This window comes from Heterodontus francisci, chromosome 16, assembly GCF_036365525.1.
Source record: "Heterodontus francisci isolate sHetFra1 chromosome 16, sHetFra1.hap1, whole genome shotgun sequence".
Lineage (NCBI taxonomy): Eukaryota > Metazoa > Chordata > Chondrichthyes > Heterodontiformes > Heterodontidae > Heterodontus > Heterodontus francisci.
In genome coordinates, this window is record NC_090386.1 from 69,582,221 (window position 1) to 69,605,281 (window position 23,061).

Below are 23,061 nucleotides of genomic sequence, written 5' to 3' on the forward strand. Positions count from 1 at the left end.
GAATAAAGGTATCAGATGTATCTCTCAGGAACTGTGTTGAAATGCATTGCTTTTTGGAAGTTGTCGCATAGTTTGCATGTTGATGAAATAAATGCCAATTAAGAGCAGTGGGTGGGCTCCCGAGGCTGGAAGGCCAAAGGGATGTCCTCCAGCAATGACACATCAGCAGCCCCAGTGGCTGAGGTGGGAGCTGCCAGTTCATTATAGAGAGAGAGAGTGCGCCTCAACGTGGAGGTGCCCTCTGAAGAAAAGTTCAAATTTTAAAAAATTGAAAACAACCACAGCTGTCTGGCCATGATCGTGTGGAATTAATCATAGCCTCCCCCGCCCTTTCCCGGCATGAGGTCACCTTAATGCAGTGGCCCTGTTTCGACCCAATGTGCAAAGCCCGTATGCCAACAGGAAATTCCAGCTGGCGTGGAAAAGGGGCCTTAATAGGCCCCCTAATAATTGGCTACCCGCCACTTGTGGGCAGGTAGCTGTTGCAACACCAACCGGCCTCTCTAAAAATGGCTTGGGGTCAGGATTGTGGTGCCAAACTGGCACGACGGCTGGCAGTGCGAGATTGCAGGCCCCCCCCCACCCCCACCCCCCCACCCCCAATCCCGGCTCCACAGCCGACTGAAAATCCCGCCCAATAATTCACTATATATCCTCTTAAACACTGTCATAATATAGAACACTTATATTAATCATCTAATACAGCTGTTGGGTAACAGAGCCTATGTAAGACAGAGCAACAGTAAAAGCATTTTGGAGCAGTGCCCAATTTTCCTTATTCCCTGGGCCATTGAAGTTTGTATTACCATTTACTCTGTTGTAAACAATGGCATAATTAAACATTTGTCTAAAGTGTGTCTGGGAGATCCGCACATAGAAGTATACCTTTATCAAAAATCACATTTGCAGTGAGCTTTTCTTCAGTGATAATAGCGTGGCGACATCAATCCTGCAACACTCATTCCTGGCTATATGACTCATAACTGGGGAACTGGTGTCACAAGACCAGTGTCACTATGATCAGCACCAATCCTGCTCTATTTGCGAACAAATTGCCTGAAAGCATTTCAATCTCTAGCAGAAACGGTGAATTATTTTGTTTGAAAATGCATTTGAAATATGATTTGTAACCGCTCATCTATTTAATGATAAACTTTAATCATATAATTGAACAGTTAGGAAAATGGTTACTGCATAAATGTATGGAATGATTTCTGAGCAGGATTGATGTCATAGGAAGGAAGGAATTCCCCAATGCAAACCAAGGTTTTTAAGTAAAAGACAGAACAAACAAACTTGCCTTTATACAGCACCTCTTATGACTACAGTTGTTCCAAATCGCTTTACAGCCTTTGAAGTACTTTTGAAAGGTAGTCACTGTTGCAATGTCATAAGACATAGATGGTTTGTGCATATGAAATAATTCCCAATAATGTAATATTGCCTTTTAACTCCCTGTCATACATTAATTTGAAATTACACTACTGTTTTACTGTGATATTGTTCATGGTAAGTCCAATGATAAACTGATTTCTTCACCATCTGTCAAGAATAGCTGAAAAATAAAGGGAGGTTTAGTCTTGCCTATTAATGCCTGTTTCTCGGGGTATCCAAATTTCTGGAAAGCGGGTGCAGTATTTTAATGACACCAAGGATGAAACTTTCAATATTGTTGAGAGTGTAAGATGAGTAGTAGCGGATCAGCCGCCCATAATTCACAGGTCTCCAATTTTCCATTGAAGTCAATGGTAAGGAAAATTGGGTGGTGTGTTTAATGGATGGCTGATCCATTACACCCCATTCTACACCCCTGCTGCAGTTGAAAGTTTCGCCCAGAGAGCTTCTGGCTAAAACAGATGGGAGCTTCAATAACCTGTGTAAAACGCCAAAGCAACGGTGTTACACCATTTTCCAATCCCAGATGTGCTACACATCAAGTCCCTAGAACACCCATAGAATCCTGATAGGAAGGAGACCTCCAGCAGATGTGTTGGCAGGAAGGCCTTTAAAAAGCTGTCATGTTTTTCTATTTAGTGTTTTACTTTTCTTTTGAATTGGTGGCACTTACGCTTTCAAGGGCCTTGTTCCTGTTGTCATTTTTTTGCCCCATTAATTTGTTCCATAATAGGCAAGAGAGGGTTAGGCAATAGAGATCCTCTGAACTGATGTTTTCTGAGGAAAAAGAAGATCTTCAGAGAGATGCCAGGTGAGTCAGGTGCCATGCCTAGCCACCAGCACCCACAGTTACAGATGGGTGTAACATATCTTAACTTCAGCAGACATCGTGTTGGTGGAGTCTCCAGTTTCCAAAGGCAACTGTGCAGCAGATCCCTGGTGCTATCACAATGCAGCTCGCTGGTTCTGTGACAGTGGGAAATCATCTAGCTGCTATGCTGGGTCACTGGCAGGTCTGGCTGGGAGGATCAGGAGGAGCGCTCAGCTCTTGCTGAACCCATCAAAAAATTAATTGAGAGCTTCCTTGCCTGCTTTTTGAGCAGCCTCCTTTGGTCACTTTAAGGATCACTCTTTAGGCTGCTCAATGCCTCATACAAATGAGCACAATGTGCGAGTGCACATTCCACCCATTTGTACCTGAAAATTGTTTTGGGGATCTTACACAGGTGTGGGATGCCAGTTTACATAGTTTAAGCAAACTGCCATCTCTTTCACGAGGGCAGGCACTTGCCCATTTACAGGCTTGTTTGAAACTAGTTCCGGGAATCTTGGGTATCAATAGTGCAGACGAGGGGCAGGGCACCCCAGATTTTCAATTGCTGGCTGATCATTTCTCAAGTAACAAGTAGGCAGCCAGCAGTTGAACATGGTGGGCTAGATTTTATGTTCCTGCTGCCATGAGTGATGGTGGGTGAAATAAATGGCAGGCCGCGTGCTGCCATGCTGCCACAATCCGCCAGTTGGGCCGCCCGCCTAATTAAGTGGTGGGGGCAGGCTCTGCGACACCGGCAACGGTGTCAGCTGCCTTTGCTCAGGCGGTGGTGCCTTTTGTAAAGGTCTGCCTGACCTGCCACAAAAATTGCATATTTAAACCCATACTCCTCCCAGTACACCGTAAACAAAATGTCGCCCCCCTCCCCAAAACACTTAAACTGCCGAGTTGACCTCTTCCCCCCCTCCTCAATTGCACAAAGTGCAGAGGTCACCCCTTCTCCCCCACCCCCCATTAGAAATGCAGATTTGACCTCATCTCTCCCCCCCCACTACACTAAAAATCCTAAGTTACCCCCTTCTCCACCTTGGTGGTGCCAGCTTTCCCTGGACGGGAAATTGAAGTGAGTGCTGGCTGCTGAGCGGAAGATCCCGGGCAGTCGGTAAGATCTCTGTGAATGTTATTTTAATGTATGGATTTCCTCTATTTAAATATTTAAAGTCAAGGGGGCCACCACGGAGCCACGCCAGTGCTGGGAAGATCAGGCCCGGCAAACCCAGCGTTGGACACGGTGGTGGGCCGCTGCCAGTACGATCTTCCAACCCTCCCCCTGCTGCCACCCCCCGCCACCCCTCGGCCATGGAGCCCGATGTCGGGAGCTCAACAAATTCCAGCCCGTTGTATGGTTATTATGCTATGTACTAACTAGATTGTTTCTCAATTTAACTTCCATGAGCCTTGTTCTTTCCAGAACTTCCTTCCCTGTTAGGTCTAATAAATATTGTTCAAAAGCAGTTAAAGATTTTGCCATAAGGGTCCAACTACTTGTACCACTCCTTACACTCCTGTTGTACACTTTTTTTTTCTTTGGCCTCCTTATCTCGAGAGACAATGGATAAGCGCCTGGAGGTGGTCAGTGGTGTGTGGAGCAGTGCCTGGAGTGGCTATAAAGGCCAATTCTAGAGTGACAGGCTCTTCCACAGGTGCTGCAGAAAAATTTGTTTGTCGGGGCTGTTACACAGTTGGCTCTCCCCTTGCGCTTTTGTCTTTTTTCCTGCCAACTGCTAAGTCTCTTCGACTCGCCACACTTTAGCCCCGCCTTTATGACTGCTCGCCAGCTCTGGCGAACGCTGGCAATGACTCCCACGACTTGTGATCAATGTCACAGGACTTCATGTCGTGTTTGCAGACGTCTTTGAAGCGGAGACATGGACGGCCGGTGGGTCTGATACCAGTGACGAGCTCGCTGTACAATGTGTCTTTGGGGATCCTGCCATCTTCCATGCGGCTCACATGGCCAAGCCATCTCAAGCGCCGCTGACTCAGTAGTGTGTATAAGCTGGGGATGTTGGCCGCCTCGAGGACTTCTGTGTTGGAGATACAGTCCTGCCACCTGATGCCAAGTATTCCCCGGAGGCAGCGAAGATGGAATGAATTGAGACGTTGCTCTTGGCTGACATACGTTGTCCAGGCCTCGTTGCCATAGAGCAAGGTACCGAGGACACAGGCTTGATACACTCGGACTTTTGTATTCCGTGTCAGTGCGCCATTTTCCCACACTCTCTTGGCCAGTCTGGACATAGCAGTGGAAGCCTTTCCCATGCGCTTGTTGATTTCTGCAACTAGAGACAGGTTACTGGTTTGGTATATAGCATTACAGCAAGTTTGTTAAAACAGGGTGATTTCAGTGATGCAACCACCTTCTACAGTGATTTGCCTTAGCCATCATGGCATGTGGAATGCAGATTTCAATGGCTTAATATCTCTATTTGTTTACCTTCTTTGCTTCATTCTTATTGACATTTGTCTGTGAATATACTCTTTTTTGTTCTCTTTTTGGGTCTCCTTATCTCGAGAGACAATGGATACGCGCCTGGAGGTGGTCTTCCACAGGTGCTGCAGAGAAATTTGTTTGTTGGGGCTGTTGCACAGTTGGCTCTCCCCTTGCGCCTCTGTCTTTTTTCCTGCCAACTACTAAGTCTCTTTGACTCGCCACAATTTAGCCCTGTCTTTATGGATATACTATTTTTGCATTATAAATTCAAAGATTTCTAAGTTGATATCAATTTATGCTATTCGTATCCAGATTAGCGTTGGCTGCATTTTCAGCAATATTCTTCACTTACTGCTTTGCATGAATATTTAATTTGTAATTGCACATGAAATTTTTCTCTCTATTCTCTTGCCTTGCTTGGTTTCACCTCTTCTTCAAAAATCTGTTTCTTTACTTTGCCTTCAGTCACCTTGCCAACTCTTGTCTAAATTCATGCATGGTGTTAATAACTCCCCCTTCTCATTTTGTGAAACTCCTTGCTGTGTTAAAAGCACTATGTAAATATAGGTTAGTAAAATTCACTGATACTAATTGTCTGACCTTGTTTAAAAAGTCTACTTCATACTGATTAGAAACCGTAATATACACTGTAAACTGTGAAAAGGAAGCCTCCACAAGGTGGTGTCATGCTACTTCTGATAGCTGTTGGAGGTTAAACTTAAGTTATACCACGTGTCAATCGAGTGATATTATGTGGATCATTGTTATGATTGTCAAATTGTTAAACTTCTGGTTGATATACAAAATAGAAATATAAACTATTTTTATCATTAAAGTAAGTGGTAATGGAACACTTTCAAGAGTTGGTTTAATTTACCAGCTACTAAAATGGGCTGGATTTTATTCCCAGCCCGACATCGGATTCCATGGCTGGGGGTGGGGATGGGGCCATGGAATCGGCATGGATGAGGATTTCAAAAGCAGATGAGCTGAAGTGGGCCAGAGTTGGATGATATTATTACAGAGGTGGGAATAGGCAGTCTTAGTGATGCTGCTGATACGTGGTCAGATGTGACACCAAAATTACAAACAGTCTGGTTCAGTTTCAGCCAGTCGCCAAGTAGGGGAATAGATTCACTGGCTGTTACGAGCTCACAGGACAACAGTCTTGCTTGTAATGTGTCTTTATTGAACTGAACTTGTGATGGCTGCCTGCAGTGAGTGCCTCATGGTAGTGGTTTATTTGACAAATAAAGCACCAAAGGGGTTAAACCCTAATAACAAAACACACTTGCTGCGGTCAGGTGTGAGTTGAACAGTGGGAACCACCCAAACATGGCTGTAACACTATTTTGAAAACTTCGATCAAATCACCCTTTAACTTTCTAAATTCCAGGGAATACAACTCTAGTTTGTGTAATCTCTCCTCATAATTTAATCCTTGGAGTCCAGGTATCATTCTGGTAAATCAATACTGCACTTCTTCCAAGACCACAGTGGTGCAGTGGTTAGCACCGCAGCTTCACAGCTCCAGTGACCCGGGTTCAATTCTGGGTACTGCCTGTGTGGAGTTTGCAAGTTCTCCCTATGTCTACGTGGGTTTCCTCCGGGTGCTCTGGTTTCCTCACACATGCCAAAGACTTGCAGTTTGATAGGTAAATTGGCCATTAGCAATTGCCCCTAGTATAGGTAGGTGGTCGGGGAATATAGGGACAGGTGGGGATGTGGTAGGAATATGGGATTAGTGTAGCATTAGTATAAATGGGTGGTTGATGGTCAGCACAGACTCGGTAGGCCGAAGGGCCTGTTTCAGTGCTGTATCTCTAAACTAAACTAAACTAAAACCAATATATCTTTCCTAAGTACTCCAGGTGTAGTCTAACCAAGGCTTGGTCAAGCTGTATAGCTTCTATCACCTTGTATTCTAGTCCTCTAAATATAAAGGCCAGCATTCCATTAGCCTTTTTAATTATTTTCTATACCTGTTCATGATATTTTAATGATTCATGTACCTGGACCCACAAGACTCCTTGGACTTCCATTGTTTCTAGCTTTCCACCATTTATGAAGTACTCTGTTCTACCCTTTTTAGCTCCAAAATGGAAGACCTCACTTTGGCCTATATTGAAAACCATTTGCCACAGTTTTGCCCATTCGATATCTCTTTGTAATTTTATGCTTCCATCTACACTGCTTACAATACTGTTTATCTTTGTGTTATCGGCAAATTTGGGTATGTGGCTTTTTATCCCATCATCAAAGTCATTAATAAATATGGTGAATAGTTGAGACCCCCAACAAAGATCCTTGCGGGACACCACTAGTCACATCCTGCCAATGAAGAGTACCTGCCCATTATCCCTACGTTCTGTCTCCAGGTGCTCAGCCAATTTCCTAACCATTTCAATAATTTGCCTTCAAGGTCACTGTTGCCCTGAGCTTATTTACCTTCAGCTTCTTCCAATCTGTCACGTGGGATATCTGCAACGGTTATTCTGCACTCTATGATTGCATCAAAAAGATGACATGCCTTATTTGCTAGAGCAAACACATTCATTACTTTCATCTTAGGCATCCAGAAACTGCAGGATACGGCTCTGAGATTCGTAGAGCCTAGGACATCATTGACTGTACACATGTCATACAAGGTAACTGCTTTCATGAACCACGAGAACTTACACGTAGTAATGCCTTCTTACATAGTACTCCTATGAGGTGCTCCCCCTGTAGTTGCAATATATGAGATGGAGGCTGCAATGGGTCATTCAAAGCTGATGAGGTTCTTGTCATCTGCAACCTCTTGGTGTTCAAGCCTGAGAAAGCCCAGTTTCAGATAGCAGCAAATCATCATTAGTGAGAGCAATCTGGCACCAGATCAGGAATTGGTTCAGAGAGCCACGAGGGTCCAGAAGTGTGTCATATGGGGAATAGCATCATGTTCAATTATCCATTCTACAACTGCCCTGGTTACCGAGCTGCAGCTCAGCACAGCTACTAATCGGTAGGGAGCAGACTTTAGAAAATTCATGATCCGATTGAAGCTGCTATCTGTTCATTCTACGGTAGAAGTGATGCTTGAGTTCAGAGCCTCAGTGGCCCCAACATGAGCATCCCTAAGAGATGCTATTACTGATGCCAGACTCCTGCAGGGGCTGTTGAGGTAACAACTTGCTCTTTGGTTGAGTGCAGAGTGTTGATGTCATGCATACGAACCATCTCCAGTGTTGATAATGGACTCCACCGTACCCTCCTACATGTTCTGGAAGCTCCCTGGACCAGTTTCCAGTGCACTTTGGAAATGCTTGTGCACAGCCATCATCTTTCATTTAAAGGCTACGCCCCTGAAATCCGTGTCTTTGTCATTTTAAGCAGAGCTTGTATATGAGCTGGTCTTTTGGTTAGCTGTTTCTTAGGCTTGTAAGTTCCACATCATTCATGCTTGCTGAATTCCCCAGTGCAGTCCCCTCAATCTAAATCAAAGAGGATGCCAACTTCTATGCTGATGCTTGGTAAAGGAAGAGCAGGTGACAGTGCATTGTTTTTGATGTTATCCTTTTTAGTGTGTCTTACTATAGCAACCGAATCATCTGATTGATCTTATTGATTGACAAGGGAGTGAAAGAGTAAAGGGAGCAGACAGGAAAGTAAAGTTGAGGCCACAATCTGATCAGCCATAATCTTATCAAATGGCAGAACAGACTCAAGGGGTTGAATGGCCTACTCCTGCTCCTAACTCGTATGTTCGTGCATCAAATCTACAGCACAGAAACAGGCCATTCAGCCCAACAGGTCTATGCAGATGTTTCATAGGATCCCAGGAAATAGGAGCAGGAGTAGGCCATTTGGGCCATCGAGCGTGCTCCATCATTCAAACAGATCATGACTAATAATCTACCTATATGCCATTTTTCCCCACTCTCCCCATATTCCCTGATGTCATTAGTAGCCAGACATCTGTCAATTTCTGTATTGAACATGCTGAATGATTGAGCTTTCTGGGGTGGAGAATTCCACAGATTCACCATCCTCTGAGTAAAGAAATTCCTCCTCATCTCAGTCTTAAATGGCCTGCCCCTTATTCTAAGACTGTGTTCCCTGGTTCTCGTCTCACCAGCCAGAGAAAACATCCTGTCCACATCTACCCTGTCACACCCTGTAAGAATTTTGTAAGTTTCAATGAGATCACCTCCCATTCTTCGAAATTCTAGAGAATACAGGCCCAGTTTCTGCAATCTCTCCTCATAAGACAATCCCGCCATCCCAGGGATCAATCTGATGAACCTCCGTTGCACTCCTTCTATGGCAAGTATATCCTTTCCTAGATAAGGAGACTAAAACTGTACACAATACTCCAGGTGCGGTCTCACCAAGGCTTTATACAATTGCAGCAAGACATCTTTACTCCTGTACTCAAATCCCCTTGCAATGAAGGCCAACATACCATTTGCCTATATAAAATAAAAATGGAAAGTGCTGGAAATACTCAGCAGGTCTGGCAGCATCTGTGGAGAGAGAAGCAGAGTTAACATTAAAGGTCACTGACCTGAAACGTTAAATTTCAGGTCGGTGACCTTTAACGTTAACTCTGCTTCTCTCTCCACAGATGCTGCCAGACCTGCTGAGTATTTCCAGCATTTTCTGTTTTTATTTCAGATTTCCAGCATCTGCAGTATTTTGCTTTTATACCATTTGCTTTCCAAATTGCTTGCTACACCTACATACTAGCTTTTAGTGACTCATGAACAAGGATATCCAGGTCCCTTTGGACATCAACACTTCCCAAACTCTCACCATTTAAGAAATACTGTGCCTTTCTGTTTTATTCTACTAAAATGGATCACTTCATTCACATTATATTCCATCTGCCGTGTTCTTGCCCATTCACTTAGCCTGTCCAAATCCTCTTAAAGCCTCCTTGCATCTTCCTCACAACTTACATTTCCACCTAATTTTATGTCATCAGCAAATTTGGAAATATTACATTAGATCCCCACATCCAAATCATTTATATAGATTGTGAACAGCTGTGGCCAAAGAACTGATCCTTGTGGTACCCCACCAGTAACAGCCTGCCATCCTGAGAATCATTTATTCCTACTCTCTGCTTTCTGTCTGTTAACCAATTCTCAATCCATACCAGTATATTATCCCCAATTCCATGTGCTTTAATTTTATTTATTAACCACCTGTGTGGAACCTTATCAAAAGTATTCTGAAAATCCAAACACATCACATCCAGTGGTTTTCCTTTATCTATGCTACAAGTAACATCCTCAAAAAACTCCAACAGGTTTGTCAAACATGATTTCCCTTTCATAAATCCTTGTTGACTCTGCCCAATCATATCAATTATTTTCCAAGTGTCCAGTTATCTCATCTTTTATAATCGATTCTAACATTTTTCCTAATACTGATGTCAAACGAACAGGTCTGTAGTTTTCCGTTTTCTCTCTCGCTCCCTTCTTAAATAGTGGGGTTACATTTGTTACTTTCCAGTGTGGAGGAACCCTTCCAGAATCTATAGAATTTTGAAAAATAACCACCAATGCACCACTATCTCTATAGCCACCTCCTTCAATACTCTGGGATATAGCTCATCTGGTCCAGGGGATTTATCAACTTTCAATCCAATTAATTTTTTGAGTACTATCTCTTTATTGATACTAATTTCTTTCAGTTCCTCATTTTCACAAATCCCTTGGTATTTCTGGGAGATTTTCTACGTCTGCCTCCATGAAGTCAGACACAAAGTAATTGTTTAGTCTCTCCATCATTTCCTCATTCTCCATTACAAACTTTCCCATCTCCGCCTGCAATGGGCCCACATTTGTCCTTGCTAATCTTTTCCTTTTCACATACCTAAAGAAGCTTTTACAGTCGCCTTTATGTTTCTAGCTAGCTTGCATTCATAATATTTTTACCCTTTCTTTATCAGTTTCTTGGTCCTCCTTTGTTGGATTCTAAATTGCTCCCAATCCTCTGGCTTACCACTTTTTCTTGCGACCTTATAAGCCACTTCCTTTGACCTGATGCAATTTTTAACTTCTTTTGTTTATTCTGCAAACAAGTCTCTTCTCACCCTTCTTCATCGAACCCTATCAGCATACCCTCCTATTCCTTTCTTCCTCAGGTGCAAGAGGGACAAGACTTAGAGTGCAGTTGCGAGGGTAAGCACTAGCAGTTCATTGGCAATATACCATCAAGTTGTCATGCTTAGTGAATGACTGGAGGAGTTAAGTAGAATGAAAAAAGAAAAGGAAGATGCCATTACATCCTGCTGTCTCATGTGTCATCTTTGATGCTGACCACTTTGTGTTACGACCAGGTGAGAAAGAGGTCTAGGGTTCCCTTTCAGCCTTCACCTGGTATATTGTAACAGGGTTTAATTTTAAACGCAGTTTTTAGCTCCCCCTTGGTGAATCCTTGTTCATCACTTTCCAGTTATAAGGCAAAGAAACCAGCACAAACAGGCTTTCTTAGGTTTAAAGAAAAAAAGTTGAAATTTATTAAACTTAAACTTTAATTCGGTTGACGCCTACTAATTTTTCACCTTGACCTACGGATACACGACGCGCCCACATTAGCATGCTTATGCAATACACACATGCAGATAGAGACAGAAAAGAGCAGAAGAAAAATAAACTGGAAAGGTTTGAGGCAATATCTGAAGAGTTGTTGTTACGGTTCTTCGAGCTCACTGTAGAGTCCTTGATTGCAGGTAGATCTTGCTTTTCTTTGGAGCCCTGTATTCTTCTTAAACCTTGTTTGCTGGAGGAGTCTTTTCTCTTTTGGGGTTCATGTGTCTTCAGTAGATTCAGAGGCTTGTGAGAAAGTGATGGGAGCTGGCAGACAGGAGAGAGATCTTCTCAGTGCAGGAGCAAACAGACTTTCTGCCCAAACTGTTCATTCAAATTCAAGAAACTCATGTTACCCAGCAGGTTAGTCATGTGACTAGCTGGTTTGACTATGTCCGTTTGTGTCTTCAGCCTCTTAGCAGTCAGCCTGGAATGCGAGCTCCCCCACCTTCAATGTCTGGTGATCAAAAGTCCATTGTGGGTTGAATGTTTCAGGGATTGGCTGCTTTGTCCTTCCAAACACTGTCTGTTAATATGCAATTGGCTTTTCCAGCCATGGCTGATCTGCTTAATAAGTCCTTTCTTCACTCCAGTAACAGTTTAAAATCAATGTTCATGACAAAATTAATGTGCCTCATTCTTGGCAGGTGGGGGCCCAGCATGACATTTGTGTTTACCAGCGATGCCAATGGTGGTCTCTACCATTGGTGTCTGTGTCTTTGTCTTGTTGAATGCTACCTTCAAGAGTGAAAATAAGTTAATGTATGCCCTGAGCAAGAGGTTAACATGGATAAGACAGCTTGGAATAGTCTGCCTAATACTTGCAAAAAGCAGCCACTAAGGTCAAGGTGAAAAATTAGCTGGGATGGCTATAGCAGTTTCTAAGGATGCGAGTGCAAGCAGACAGGAAGTATATTCAAGTCTTGCGCACTGACTTGGAGAGCCAAGCAAGGAAGGGAAGAGTTGACAGGATGAGGCTAATGTAGAGTACATAATAGACTATGCAGAGAATGTGAGAGATGTGAAAGGAAATTTTATCTTGGCCCTCATGGGGTCAATTTCTCATGGCACTGGAGCCAGGTCCTGGTAAAAATGCTGGTGGAATTAAAATATTGTGCCGCCTCTCGCCATGCCCTTTTACCAATTTGACACAATAACCATGTGCTATCCTTGAGGAAGAGAACCTCTACTGGCTTCATGGCTACCTCCAAAAGCCTCAGCACTCTGTTGGAAATCATTTTGCCTACAGACATTTGCCTGTAGCTCTACGCTGCTGCTTCTCTTTTGCTGAAAAAAACCCTCTCCTCTAAGCTACTGCCTTAAGAACCTGCAGCAGCACCTAATTTGCTGCCCCCTAATTGGTGAGCTGCCCAAGGAAGATTTTTTTTGCCTTAGCATGCTAATGATGGGTGACCCAGAAACCATGACAATCCTATATAGGTACACAAAGACAAGTTTGGAGCTAATATTAGGAAGCACTGCTTCACAAAGAATGATTAATGCCGGAACAATTTTCTTGAAGGCACCAACTCTAGAAGCATTGAAGTGACAATCAAATACTTTTGATGGAAGAAATGTAGGTTTCTGTGTAAAATAGGCCAAATGACCTCTCTTATCTACATTTAAATTCGTGAAACAGATTCTGTTTTGATGAGGACACAAAAATGTATTAAATCCAAATCTACAATATAACTGGGCCAATAAACAAGCAGACATATTGTAAATGAATCATCTTTGTCAAGTCCTACTGTCAAGTCATAGTGTCAGTGAGCAGTTTTTTAATTTCGTATACTAACTTCTAGTCTTCTTGTTAGGAAAGACGAGGATGATCGAAACCGAAGAATATCTTACGATATCAAATTGGAAACCATACAGAACTGTGAAGCAAGGTAAGCTTAGATTATCACTCGAAAAGGGAAGGCACTATATACACCTTGGTGGAACATCCAAATATTTACTGCTTTTATATTTGAATTCTGTTTTAAATGCTGGACCTGAAATTGCTGGAAGCTCGTGCCATAGTAATTAGATATTAACAGCGTGCGACATTATTATGTAAAAGTTCCAGTAATTAATAGACTAAGTGTGATATGTCATGAGTTGTGTTGTACCATCACTTGCTGGAACATTTGCATCACTCCGCTAATGGGTTCAAAGCCGATAAAAGTTTCTTCTTGTCGCTCAATCCACCATTGCAGTCAATGGAAATTGCCAATTTGCTTCATTTATTTCATTATTCACCATTAATCGCTGCAGTTATTCAAGACTGGAAACAGCATGGGCCATCTGGTACTGATGTGGTTTATGGTCTTCACCAGACTTTCCTCCTGGGAGGTCAACAAAGGTGCTATTAAAGCTGTAGACTCTCACCCCTGCAGTCTGGAAATTGTTCTCAAACTTTAAAGTAAAATTCACACTTTTGGAAGTCTTTTCTTGTGCTGACTGCCTACGATGCCCAATTCAGGATCCTGCGTGTTAGTGCAAGGCATTGGGGAAGCACTCACGATGCCCTTGTCCTTTGCCGCCCAACATCCTGGACATCTTCAGCATAAGGGATAAGGAGGTGAATGAATCCTGGGGACCTTGGCATGGTTGATGACACCATGTCGCATCACCAGCAATGTGGCTTCCCAGAGGAGGCAGCAGCTGGTGGCTCAAGTATTTGGACAATGACACCAACTCCTCCAGCCCTCAACTCCATTATCCACCCCAAGTTCCACCAGCAGAATGGAGATGGATCAGGAAGACCGAGACAATTCCTTCGGGGAATGAGGTGGTGTGAACACAAAGAAGGACAGGCAAGATTGAAACAATAAGCAACTGAACTTTTATTCAATGCAGCAACTAAAAATCATCAGTGTAAACGCACATGAGAATGAAAAAGCTGTGAATTCTCATCAGGAAAAAGCATCGAAAAGTAGTATATATTTTAATAAAGTAATTATTTGATAAATATTTAATAAATTATCTGTAACATGACTTTAGATAGAAATGTTAAAATAGTAATAACTATTCTATGATGAATGTGCCTACATCACTGCCTCTGAACTAAGCAGCAGCAGTGGTAATGCTGTATTGAGGTAATTAATTGAAAAGTAATGGTTAGTTACATAAATAATAGAAAAAGATTTCCTGTAACATTTTAAATTTGTTCAAATATGAAGCAATTTAAAACAGCAAGGATTTCAAAACAACTTTTTAAAACAGTAAAAAATAATAACAAGAACAATGTGAAAACAATCAAAACTATTTGCAGAAAATGATGATTGTGCAGTTCGAAGCATTTCTGAGGGACATTTTCCTACATTGTCTTCCAATCATGGAACTCAGCAATTCGACCCCTCCCACCATGCCACCTGGCTGACCTTGCGGAGGACCTTCACCCTTGCAATCCCCAGCAGCCTGTCTCACATTAAGAGGGTATACAGGTCGTCACCCCCAAAATTTGATGATCTCTTTTTATGTTCTTCCTGTGACGTTTGTGGAAAAGGAGAAGCATCGAGACTAGAGATTACATGTTACAGCCATTTACAATTTTTTTTTTAATGGTATTTACTTCGTAAGGTTGACTTAAGGTGATTTCAGAAGTTGCAGCTCACTTACCTTTCAGTTCCATTCCTCAATCTGAGTTATATTACATGCAGTCAGCTTTTTGTAGTGCCATGTGGTTGGTAAGTGGGTAACGCATTTGGAGCATCATCCACAAGGCCCCAATTCACCATTAATCTTTCTGCACTATTAATGGTTGGATGTTCCAGCAATTTGTAGTGTAAATATAGTGTGAGATGAATGGGGACCTCATGGCACAGTTCTAAAGAGTGTGCAGGAACAGCTGGACTGTGTGTTCATGTGCACAGATCATTGAAGATGGCAGGACATATTGAGAGAGTAGTTAGCAAAGCATATAGGATATTGGGTTTCATAGATAGAGGTATTGAGTACAAAAGCAGGGAAGTTATGCTGAACATTTATAAAGCTCTGCTCAGCCACAAATAGAGTATTGAATCCAATTCTGGTCACCACACTTTAGGAACAATGTCAGGGTCCTTGAGAGGGTTCAGAGAAGATTAACCAGAATGGTTCCAGGGATGAGGAAATTTAGCTACCAGCTTAGGTTGGAGAAGCTGGGGTTGTTCTTCTTGGAACAAAGGAGATTAAAGGGAGATTTGATAGAGGTGTACAAGATTATGACAGGTTTAGATGAGATAGACAAAGAAGAGCTGTTCCCATTAGCTGATGGTGTCAGGACTAAGGGCTGAATTTTATCATGGGGGTTCCTGGTGAGGGGCTCCGGAATATTCTAGCAGGAGAGGCCCACCATGACCCCCAACGCCGTCTCTGTCCCGCACCATTTTACCGGCGGTGGTGGGACCTCGCTGCAGTTCCTTGCTGCTCGGAAACAGAACCCTAATTTAAATATGTTAAGTGCTACATACCTTGTCTGGTTATGCATCCTGCTGCTCGTTGCTCCTCAGTTCTGGATTTTTTGCTGAATGGGGGGCTGTCACGTGCCATCCCATTCACGAATGAGAGAAGCCGGCAGGACAGCAGAAGAGGGAGCAATCGCAGACAGTGCAGGTAAGTCTCTGTAAACCAGGGTCTCAACTGGAAGGGAGGTGGGAGAGGGGATGGCATTACTGGAGGCACAACTCTGCATACTTGAAGGGAGGTGGGAGGTGGGAGGGGGTCTGGGATTACTGGAGGGAAAGCTCTGCAGGCATGAAGGGAGGTACTGCGTACCCTCCCTCCGTAAATGGTGTCTGCTCTGCGCGATTGGATGTTTGTGTGTGTGTGAAGGAGCAATGGCACTCTAGTCACCGTGTGTGTGGGGAGGGTGCCAGAAATGGTAGAAATGTAAAGGTTATCTGGCTGGTGGGGGCAATCGATGCAGCTGGTACAATCTTTCTGTGGTCATGCTGTGCCACTCTTAGGGTGAGCTAAGATGGGCAGTGCCATGCCACGCCACATAGTTGATCCATGAAAGCACCTGATGTACCCATCTACATCAATGCCTGCCTTGTTAGGAACCTTCCAATAAGTGAAGGAAACAACTTTATTTATCACATGGAAATGGGTATGGCTCATCCTAGATTTTGTGATTCGCTTCTCCTGAGGATCCATAAGCACCGCAGGCAAACCCAACAGGCAGGTGCAGCCCACATAGAGGCCCCCAGTCATGAGTAGCAGCCCCCAAGGGGAGCTCGCCACAATAGAACACCAAGCATCTACAGGTCCTACATGACATACCAGCGGATGTCTGAGCACCAGTGTCAGAGGCGACTGCGGATGTAGAGAGAGATAGTGACACATTTCTGTGTCCTGCTCTACGATGACCTGCAGCCCATGGGCTTCGGCGGACATCCTATGCCTGTGGTTCGCATAGTGACAGCGGCTCTTAACCTTTACGCCTATGCATCATTTCAGGGGTGTACAGGAGACCTTTGTGGGGTCACACATTCAGCAGTGCACCGCTACATCAGGGAAGTCACCGGTGCCCGATACTGGAGGGCCAGTGAGTATGTCCACTCAGGACGGACATTAACAGCCAGGCCCAGAGGGCCATCGGTTTCGGCACCATTGCCAGTTAACCAAAGGTGCAAGGGGTCATAGAATGCAGCCATGTGGCCATTAGGCCTTCTGCCAGGCTACCAGCTGCAGATGTTACCATTAAGGGATTCCTCTCAATCTAGGTACAGCTGGTATGTAATCACTGGAGATGCTTCATGCAAATCGATGCCCACTTCTCAGGCAGCTGGAATAACGCCTGGATCCTGGGCCAGCCGCAGCTGCTGCTGCTGTTCACTGAGCTGGCTCAGATGGAGGGGTGGCTTTTTGGAGACAAGGGATACGCCTTGCCGACATGGCTCCTGACACCAGTGAGAGACCAAAACACTGTTGCAGAGGAGAGATACAACACCAGCCACAGAGGTACAAGAGCCACCATTGAGCATGTGATCGGCATGCTGACAATGCACTCGCACTGCCTGGATAGATAGGGTGGTGCCCTGTAATACAAGCCGGAAAGGGCAGCTCCTTTCTTTGCTGCTCGCTGTGCTCTGCACTATGACGCACCCAATAGGGGGCAGGTCTGGCATGATGAGGAGAGATGTCAACAGGAATGCTCCTCGAACTATGAGGACACTGAGGACTTACAACAGGAAAGGCGCATGGGAGGGCAGAGGGCACCCAGGCTCCGCTTTCAGGGCGAGCAGCGAGCTAAGGATGCGTGGCAGTGGCTTATCAGACAAAGGGTCTCTCCTCCATAGGAATCAACATGAGCTCTGCAAGCCACACAGCATCCTCAATCACCTGCTGTGCAGCAGTCCGCATCTGCAACATCTTTGTCTGAATCATTAGAGGCAGCAGCAGACTGAACCATTGTCCATCAACCGCATCCATAGAGACGCACATGAGTAATAGCGGCATGGAATATACATACATTAGCAGTTCTGAAAGGACAATGATGTAATGGGAGGAGACACGATTGGTACATGCAGGCACACTTCATTCACACAGTGAAAGCAACACACATGTTAGTGAAGAAGATTTAGAAATTGAACTTTTCACAATGTTATGTCACCCGTGCAGACTCATTTGTGTCACAGTGGTTTTTGTAAACGCTTGCGGGTGCTCCTTCGTGGTGCCACATCTATGCTAGCAGCCTGACTGGAGGAAGGCTGCTGATCAGATTGTCCTTTGGCTGTGGATGACTTTGGCAGTCATACTGTGTGCGCACGAGGCCTGGAGGTTCTGGCTGGCTGGGGGAATGATCGTTCCTCCTCTTCCGGCATTGGACCCTTTGACGCCGGATGGCCCCACAGCTACTTACCTCCTCTACCACCTCCAGCCAGACTGCCTTGGTCGGGCGGGAGGGCCTCTTCTTACCATCGCTGGGGAAAAGGACCTCCCGCCTTGCTTGCACAGCCTGCAGGAGAGTGAGCAGGGATGCATCGCTGAACTGTGAGGCCACACTAAAGTGCCCATCTGCCATCTTTGGTATTTGCTCTGGCCCTTTAAATGCAAAGGTGATTCCACAGTGTAACTGCTGTAAAGTCTGGCTGCAAGGTTTTTCTTGCACATGTTTAAAAACTAATGCAGGACTAGTGAGGAAATCTATGCTGTTGTCCTCATTTTTCATCTATGACAGATCGACACATGTTCAGTACGCTTTGCTTCTGCAGCAGCTGATCATAATTATTGATGCAACATTTCTGGTTTGTAATGCAGCTAGAATGTAAACAATTTTCCTGGTTCTTTAAGAAGTACTTTTAATTCCAGTTACATGTATTTTGACATAAGTTAGCAGAGAAATGAATACTGATTCCAAATGCATATTAGTCTGCGGCTTTTCCAGTCAGGTGATTACAAGCCCATAGTATGTAGATATTTTTAAATTATGCTTTTATTTCTGTTGTGCCTTTTATATTACAATTCAGTTTCACATCCAGGCATATGCAAAATTAAGATTATTCACCCAGGTGCAGCAAGCCTACAAGAAGGAATGTTACACTTGAGTGAAAGAAGAGGATCTCAATGCTCAGGACACTGGGACAAAGTAGAGTAAGTATGTGGCTGCAAAGCAGAAAGTGCTGGAGAAACTCAGCAGGTCTGGCAATATCTTTGGGGAGAGAAGAAGAGTTAACTGGGTCGGAGACCTGAAAGTTAACTCTGCTTCTCTCTCCACAGACCCTGCCAGACCTGCTGAATTTCCCCAGCACTTTCTGCTTTGCTGCCAGATTGACAGCATTCCCACTCTTCAATAGTGAGGTAAGTATTTATTTGGCAGCTATAAGGAAGCAGATGCTGAAGCGCTTAAATAGCTGAGGCAATGTCCATCATGGTGCCAGATTTCCCGCTTCTCTCGACGTAATATGGGGGGGGGGTGGGGGGATGGGTGCGGCATGTCGCCGTGATGCTAATAAGCCCCCGTGCGAAATATTGTGGAGGCTCCGCGGCGGCCGCTGCACTCGGGCGGACCAGTGACTTCGAAGCATGCTGCCACGAATTGCGGCGCGCTAGTAAAATCCAGCCCTAAGGGTGATGAACACCCAGATGAACATCTGCTGCCCTTGTCCTTCTAGGTGGTAGAGGTGCTGTCTAAAGAGCCTTGGTGCATTGCTGCAATGCATCTTTTAGATGGTACACACTGCTGCCACTGTGCATTGGTGGTGGAAGGAGTGACTGTTTGTGGATGTGGTGCCAATAAATTAGGCTGCTTTTTCCTGGATGGTGTTGAGCTTCTTGAGTGTTGTTGGAGCTGTACTCATCCAGGCAAGTGGAGAGTATTTCATCACGCTCCTGACTTGTGCCTTGTAGATGGTGGACAGGCTTTGGGGAGTCAGGAGGTGGGTGACCCGCCGCAGGATTCCTAGCCTCTGACCTGCTCTTGTAGCTACAGTATTTATATGGCTACTTCAGTTCAGTTTCTGGTCAATGGTACCCCCCCACCCACAGAATGTTGATAGTGGGAGATTCAGCAATGGTAATGCCATTGAATGTCAGGGGGAAATGGTTAGATATTCTCAGTTTTGAGATGGTCATTGCCTGGCACTTGTGTGGCACGAATGTTACTTGCCACTTATCAGCCCAAGCCTGGATATTGTCCAGGTCTTGCTGCATTGTCGCGCGGACTGATTCAGTATCTGAGGAGTCACGAATGGTGCTGAACATTGTGCAATCATCAGCGAACATCCCCACTTCTGACCTTATGATTAAAGGAAGATCATTGATGAAGCAGCTGAAGGTGGTTGGGCCAAGGACACTACCCTGAGGAACTCCTACAGTGACGTCCTGGAGCTGAGATGATTGACCTCCAACAATCACAACTATCTTCCTTTGCATTAGGTATGACTCCAACCAGCGGAGAGTTTGCCACCTGATTCCCATTGACTCCAGTTTTGCTAGGGCTCCTTGATGCTCACACTGCACTGTGAGGGCGCTGTTGTGCAGGGGATGCTTCCTAGCTTCCTGTCCATCTGAAATGCCAAATACCTCCTGTCCTTCTGAAATGTAAAGGGGCAAGCTGATTGGTTGGTGAGTCATTGCTGTTCGGGAATAGCTCTAAATAGCTGGGTAAGTATCTAAGGTAAGAAAGATTTACAGTTTATTTCATAGTTAGTAAGTAGTGTTTTTTTTAGGGAGTTCTGTAGTAAAGAGGACCAGGGAAGAAGGGCCCTAGAGTAATTGATATTATTTAATATGAATATCTTCCAAAAGGTTAAATTTCAAGGGTTAAGTCATGGCAGGAGAGCTCAAAGCCATGGTGTGCTCCTCGTGCTCCATGTCAGAAGCTGGGGACATTTCCAGTGCCCGGGACCAGCATGTGTGCAGGAAGTGTCTCCAGCTGCAGCTCCTGGAAGCCCGGGTTTCGGAGCTGGAGTGGCAGCTGGGGACACTGTGGAGCATCCACGAGGCGGAGAGTATCGTGGATAGCACGTATAGAGAGGTGGTCACACCGCAGGCTCAGACTCCACAGGCAGGAAGGGAATGGGTGACCACCAGGCAGAGCAAGAGGACTAGGCAGGCAGTTCAGGAATCTCCTGTGGCTATTCCCCTGCAAAACAGATATGCTGCTTTGGATACTGTTGAGGGAAAATGGCCTCTCAGGGGAAAGCAGCAACAGCCCAATTTGTTGCGCCACGGTTGGCTCTGCTGCACAGGGGAGGAGTAAAAAGTGTGGGAATGCAATAGTTATTGGGGATTCAATTGTAAGGGGAATAGATAGGCATTTCTGTGGCCGCAAAAGAGATTCCAGGATGGTATGTTGCCTCCCTGGTGCTAGGGTCAAGGATGTCTCAGAGCAGTTACAGGGCATTCTGAAGGGGGAGGGTGAACAGCCAGTGGTCGTGGTACACATTGGTACAAACGACATAGATTTTAAAAAAGGATGACGTTCTAAAAGCAAGGAAGTAAGTTGAAAAGCAGGACCTCAAAGGTAGTGATCTCAGGATTGCTACCAGTACCACGTGCTAGTCAGAGTAGAAATAGCAGGATATATCGGATGAATGCTTGGCTGAAGAGGGGAAGGGTTTTAGATTCCTGGAACATTGGGACCGGTTCTGGGGGAGGTGGGACCAGTACAAACTGGACAGGTTACACCTAGGCAGGACCAGGACTGAGGTCCTAGGGGGAGTATTTGCTAGAGTGGTTGGGGAGGGTTTAAACTAAAATGGCAGGGGGATGGGAACCTTTGCAAGGAGTCAGAGGAGGGGGATCAAAGACAAGAATAAAAGACAGTAAGGGGAATAAGAAAAGCGATAGGCAGAGAAATCAAGGGCCAGAATCAAACAGGGCCACAGTGAAAAATAGTGGAAAGAGGACAAGTAATGTTAAAAAGACAAGCCTTAAGGCTTCGTGCCTTAACGCGTGGAGCATTCGCAATAAATTGGATGAATTAATCGCGCAAAAAGATGTAAACGGGTATGATATAGTCGGGATTATGGCTGCAAGGTGACCAGCGATGGGAAATGAACATCCAGGGGTATTCAGTATTTAGGAAGGACAGACAAAAAGCAAAAGGCAGTGGAGTTGCATTGCTGGTTAAAGAGGAAATTAACGCAATAGCGAGGAAAGATATTAGCTCTGAAGATATTAGCTCTGACCTGAGGATTGGGAGCAGTTTAGAATTCAGTGAGGGAGAACCAAGGGATTGATTAAGAAGGGGAAAATAGAGTACGAGAGCAAGCTTGCGGAGAACATAAAAACTGACTGTAAAAGTTTCTGTAGGTATGTGAAGTGAAAAAGATTGGTGAAGACAAGTGTAGGTCCCTTACAGTCAGAAACAAGGGAATTTATTATGGGGAACAAAGAAATGGCTGACCAACTAAATGCATACTTTGGTTCTGTCTTTGCAAAGGAGGACACAAATATCATAGCAGAAATGTTGGGGAACACAGGGCTTAGTGAGAGAGAGGAACTGAAGGAAATCAGTATTAGTAGAGAAATGGTGTTGGGGAAATTGATGGGATTGAAGGTCGATAAATCCCCAGGGCCTGATGGTATGCATCCCAGAGCACTTAAGGAAGTGGCCCTAGAAATAGTGGATGCATTGGTGGTCATCTTTCAAGATTCTTTAGACTCTGGAACAGTTCCTACAGATTGGAGGGTAGCTAATGTGACACCACTATTTAAAAAGGGAGGTAGAGAGAAAGCAGGGAATTATAGAGCAGTCAGCCTGACGTCGGTAGTGGGGAAAATTCTCGAGTCCATTATCCAAGATTTTATAGCAGAGCACTTAGAGAACAGTGGTAGAATCGGGCAGAGTCGGCATGAATTTACGAAAGGGAAATCATGCTTGACAAATCTACTAGAATTCTTCGAGGATGTAACCAGTAGAGTTGATGAGGGGGAGCCAGTGGATGTGGTTTATTTGGACTTACAGAAGGCTTTCGACAAAGTCCCACATAAGAGATTAGCGTGTAAAATTAAAGCGCATGGGATTGGGGGTAGTGTATTGCGATGGATAGAAAATTGTTGGCAGACAGGAAACAAAGAGTAGGGATAAATGGGTCTTTTTCCGAATGGCAGGCAGTGACTCGTGGGGATCGGTGCTAGGACCCCAGCTATTCACAATATATATTAACGATTTAGATGAGGGAACTAAATGTAATATTTCCAAATTTGCAGATGACACAAAACTGGGTGGGAATGTGAGTTGTGAGGAGGATGCAGAGAGGCTTCAGGATGATTTGGACAAGTTGAGTGAGTGGGCTAATGCATGGCAGATGTAGTATAATCTGGATAAATGTGAGGTTATTCACTTTGGTAGCAAAAACAGGAAGGCAGATTATTATCTGAACGGCTATAAACTGAGAGAGGGGAATATG

The 23,061-nt window shown here is 44.6% G+C and overlaps 1 protein-coding gene across 8 annotated transcripts in view; it reads left to right on the forward strand.

Moving 5' to 3' along the window:
* The window catches only part of rgs19 (regulator of G protein signaling 19), a 132,773-nt gene that overhangs the window by 91,542 nt on the left and 18,170 nt on the right, over window positions 1-23,061 (forward strand). For 4 of the 8 annotated variants that reach the window (XM_068048337.1, XM_068048338.1, XM_068048342.1 and 1 more), the window contains one exon: window positions 13,056-13,125. In XM_068048337.1, coding sequence (XP_067904438.1) covers window positions 13,056-13,125 — 70 coding nt within the window. Of the gene's footprint in view, window positions 1-13,050; window positions 13,126-23,061 lie in introns of all 8 variants that reach the window. The other 4 variants (XM_068048344.1, XM_068048340.1, XM_068048339.1 and 1 more) reach the window with 1 other exon arrangement.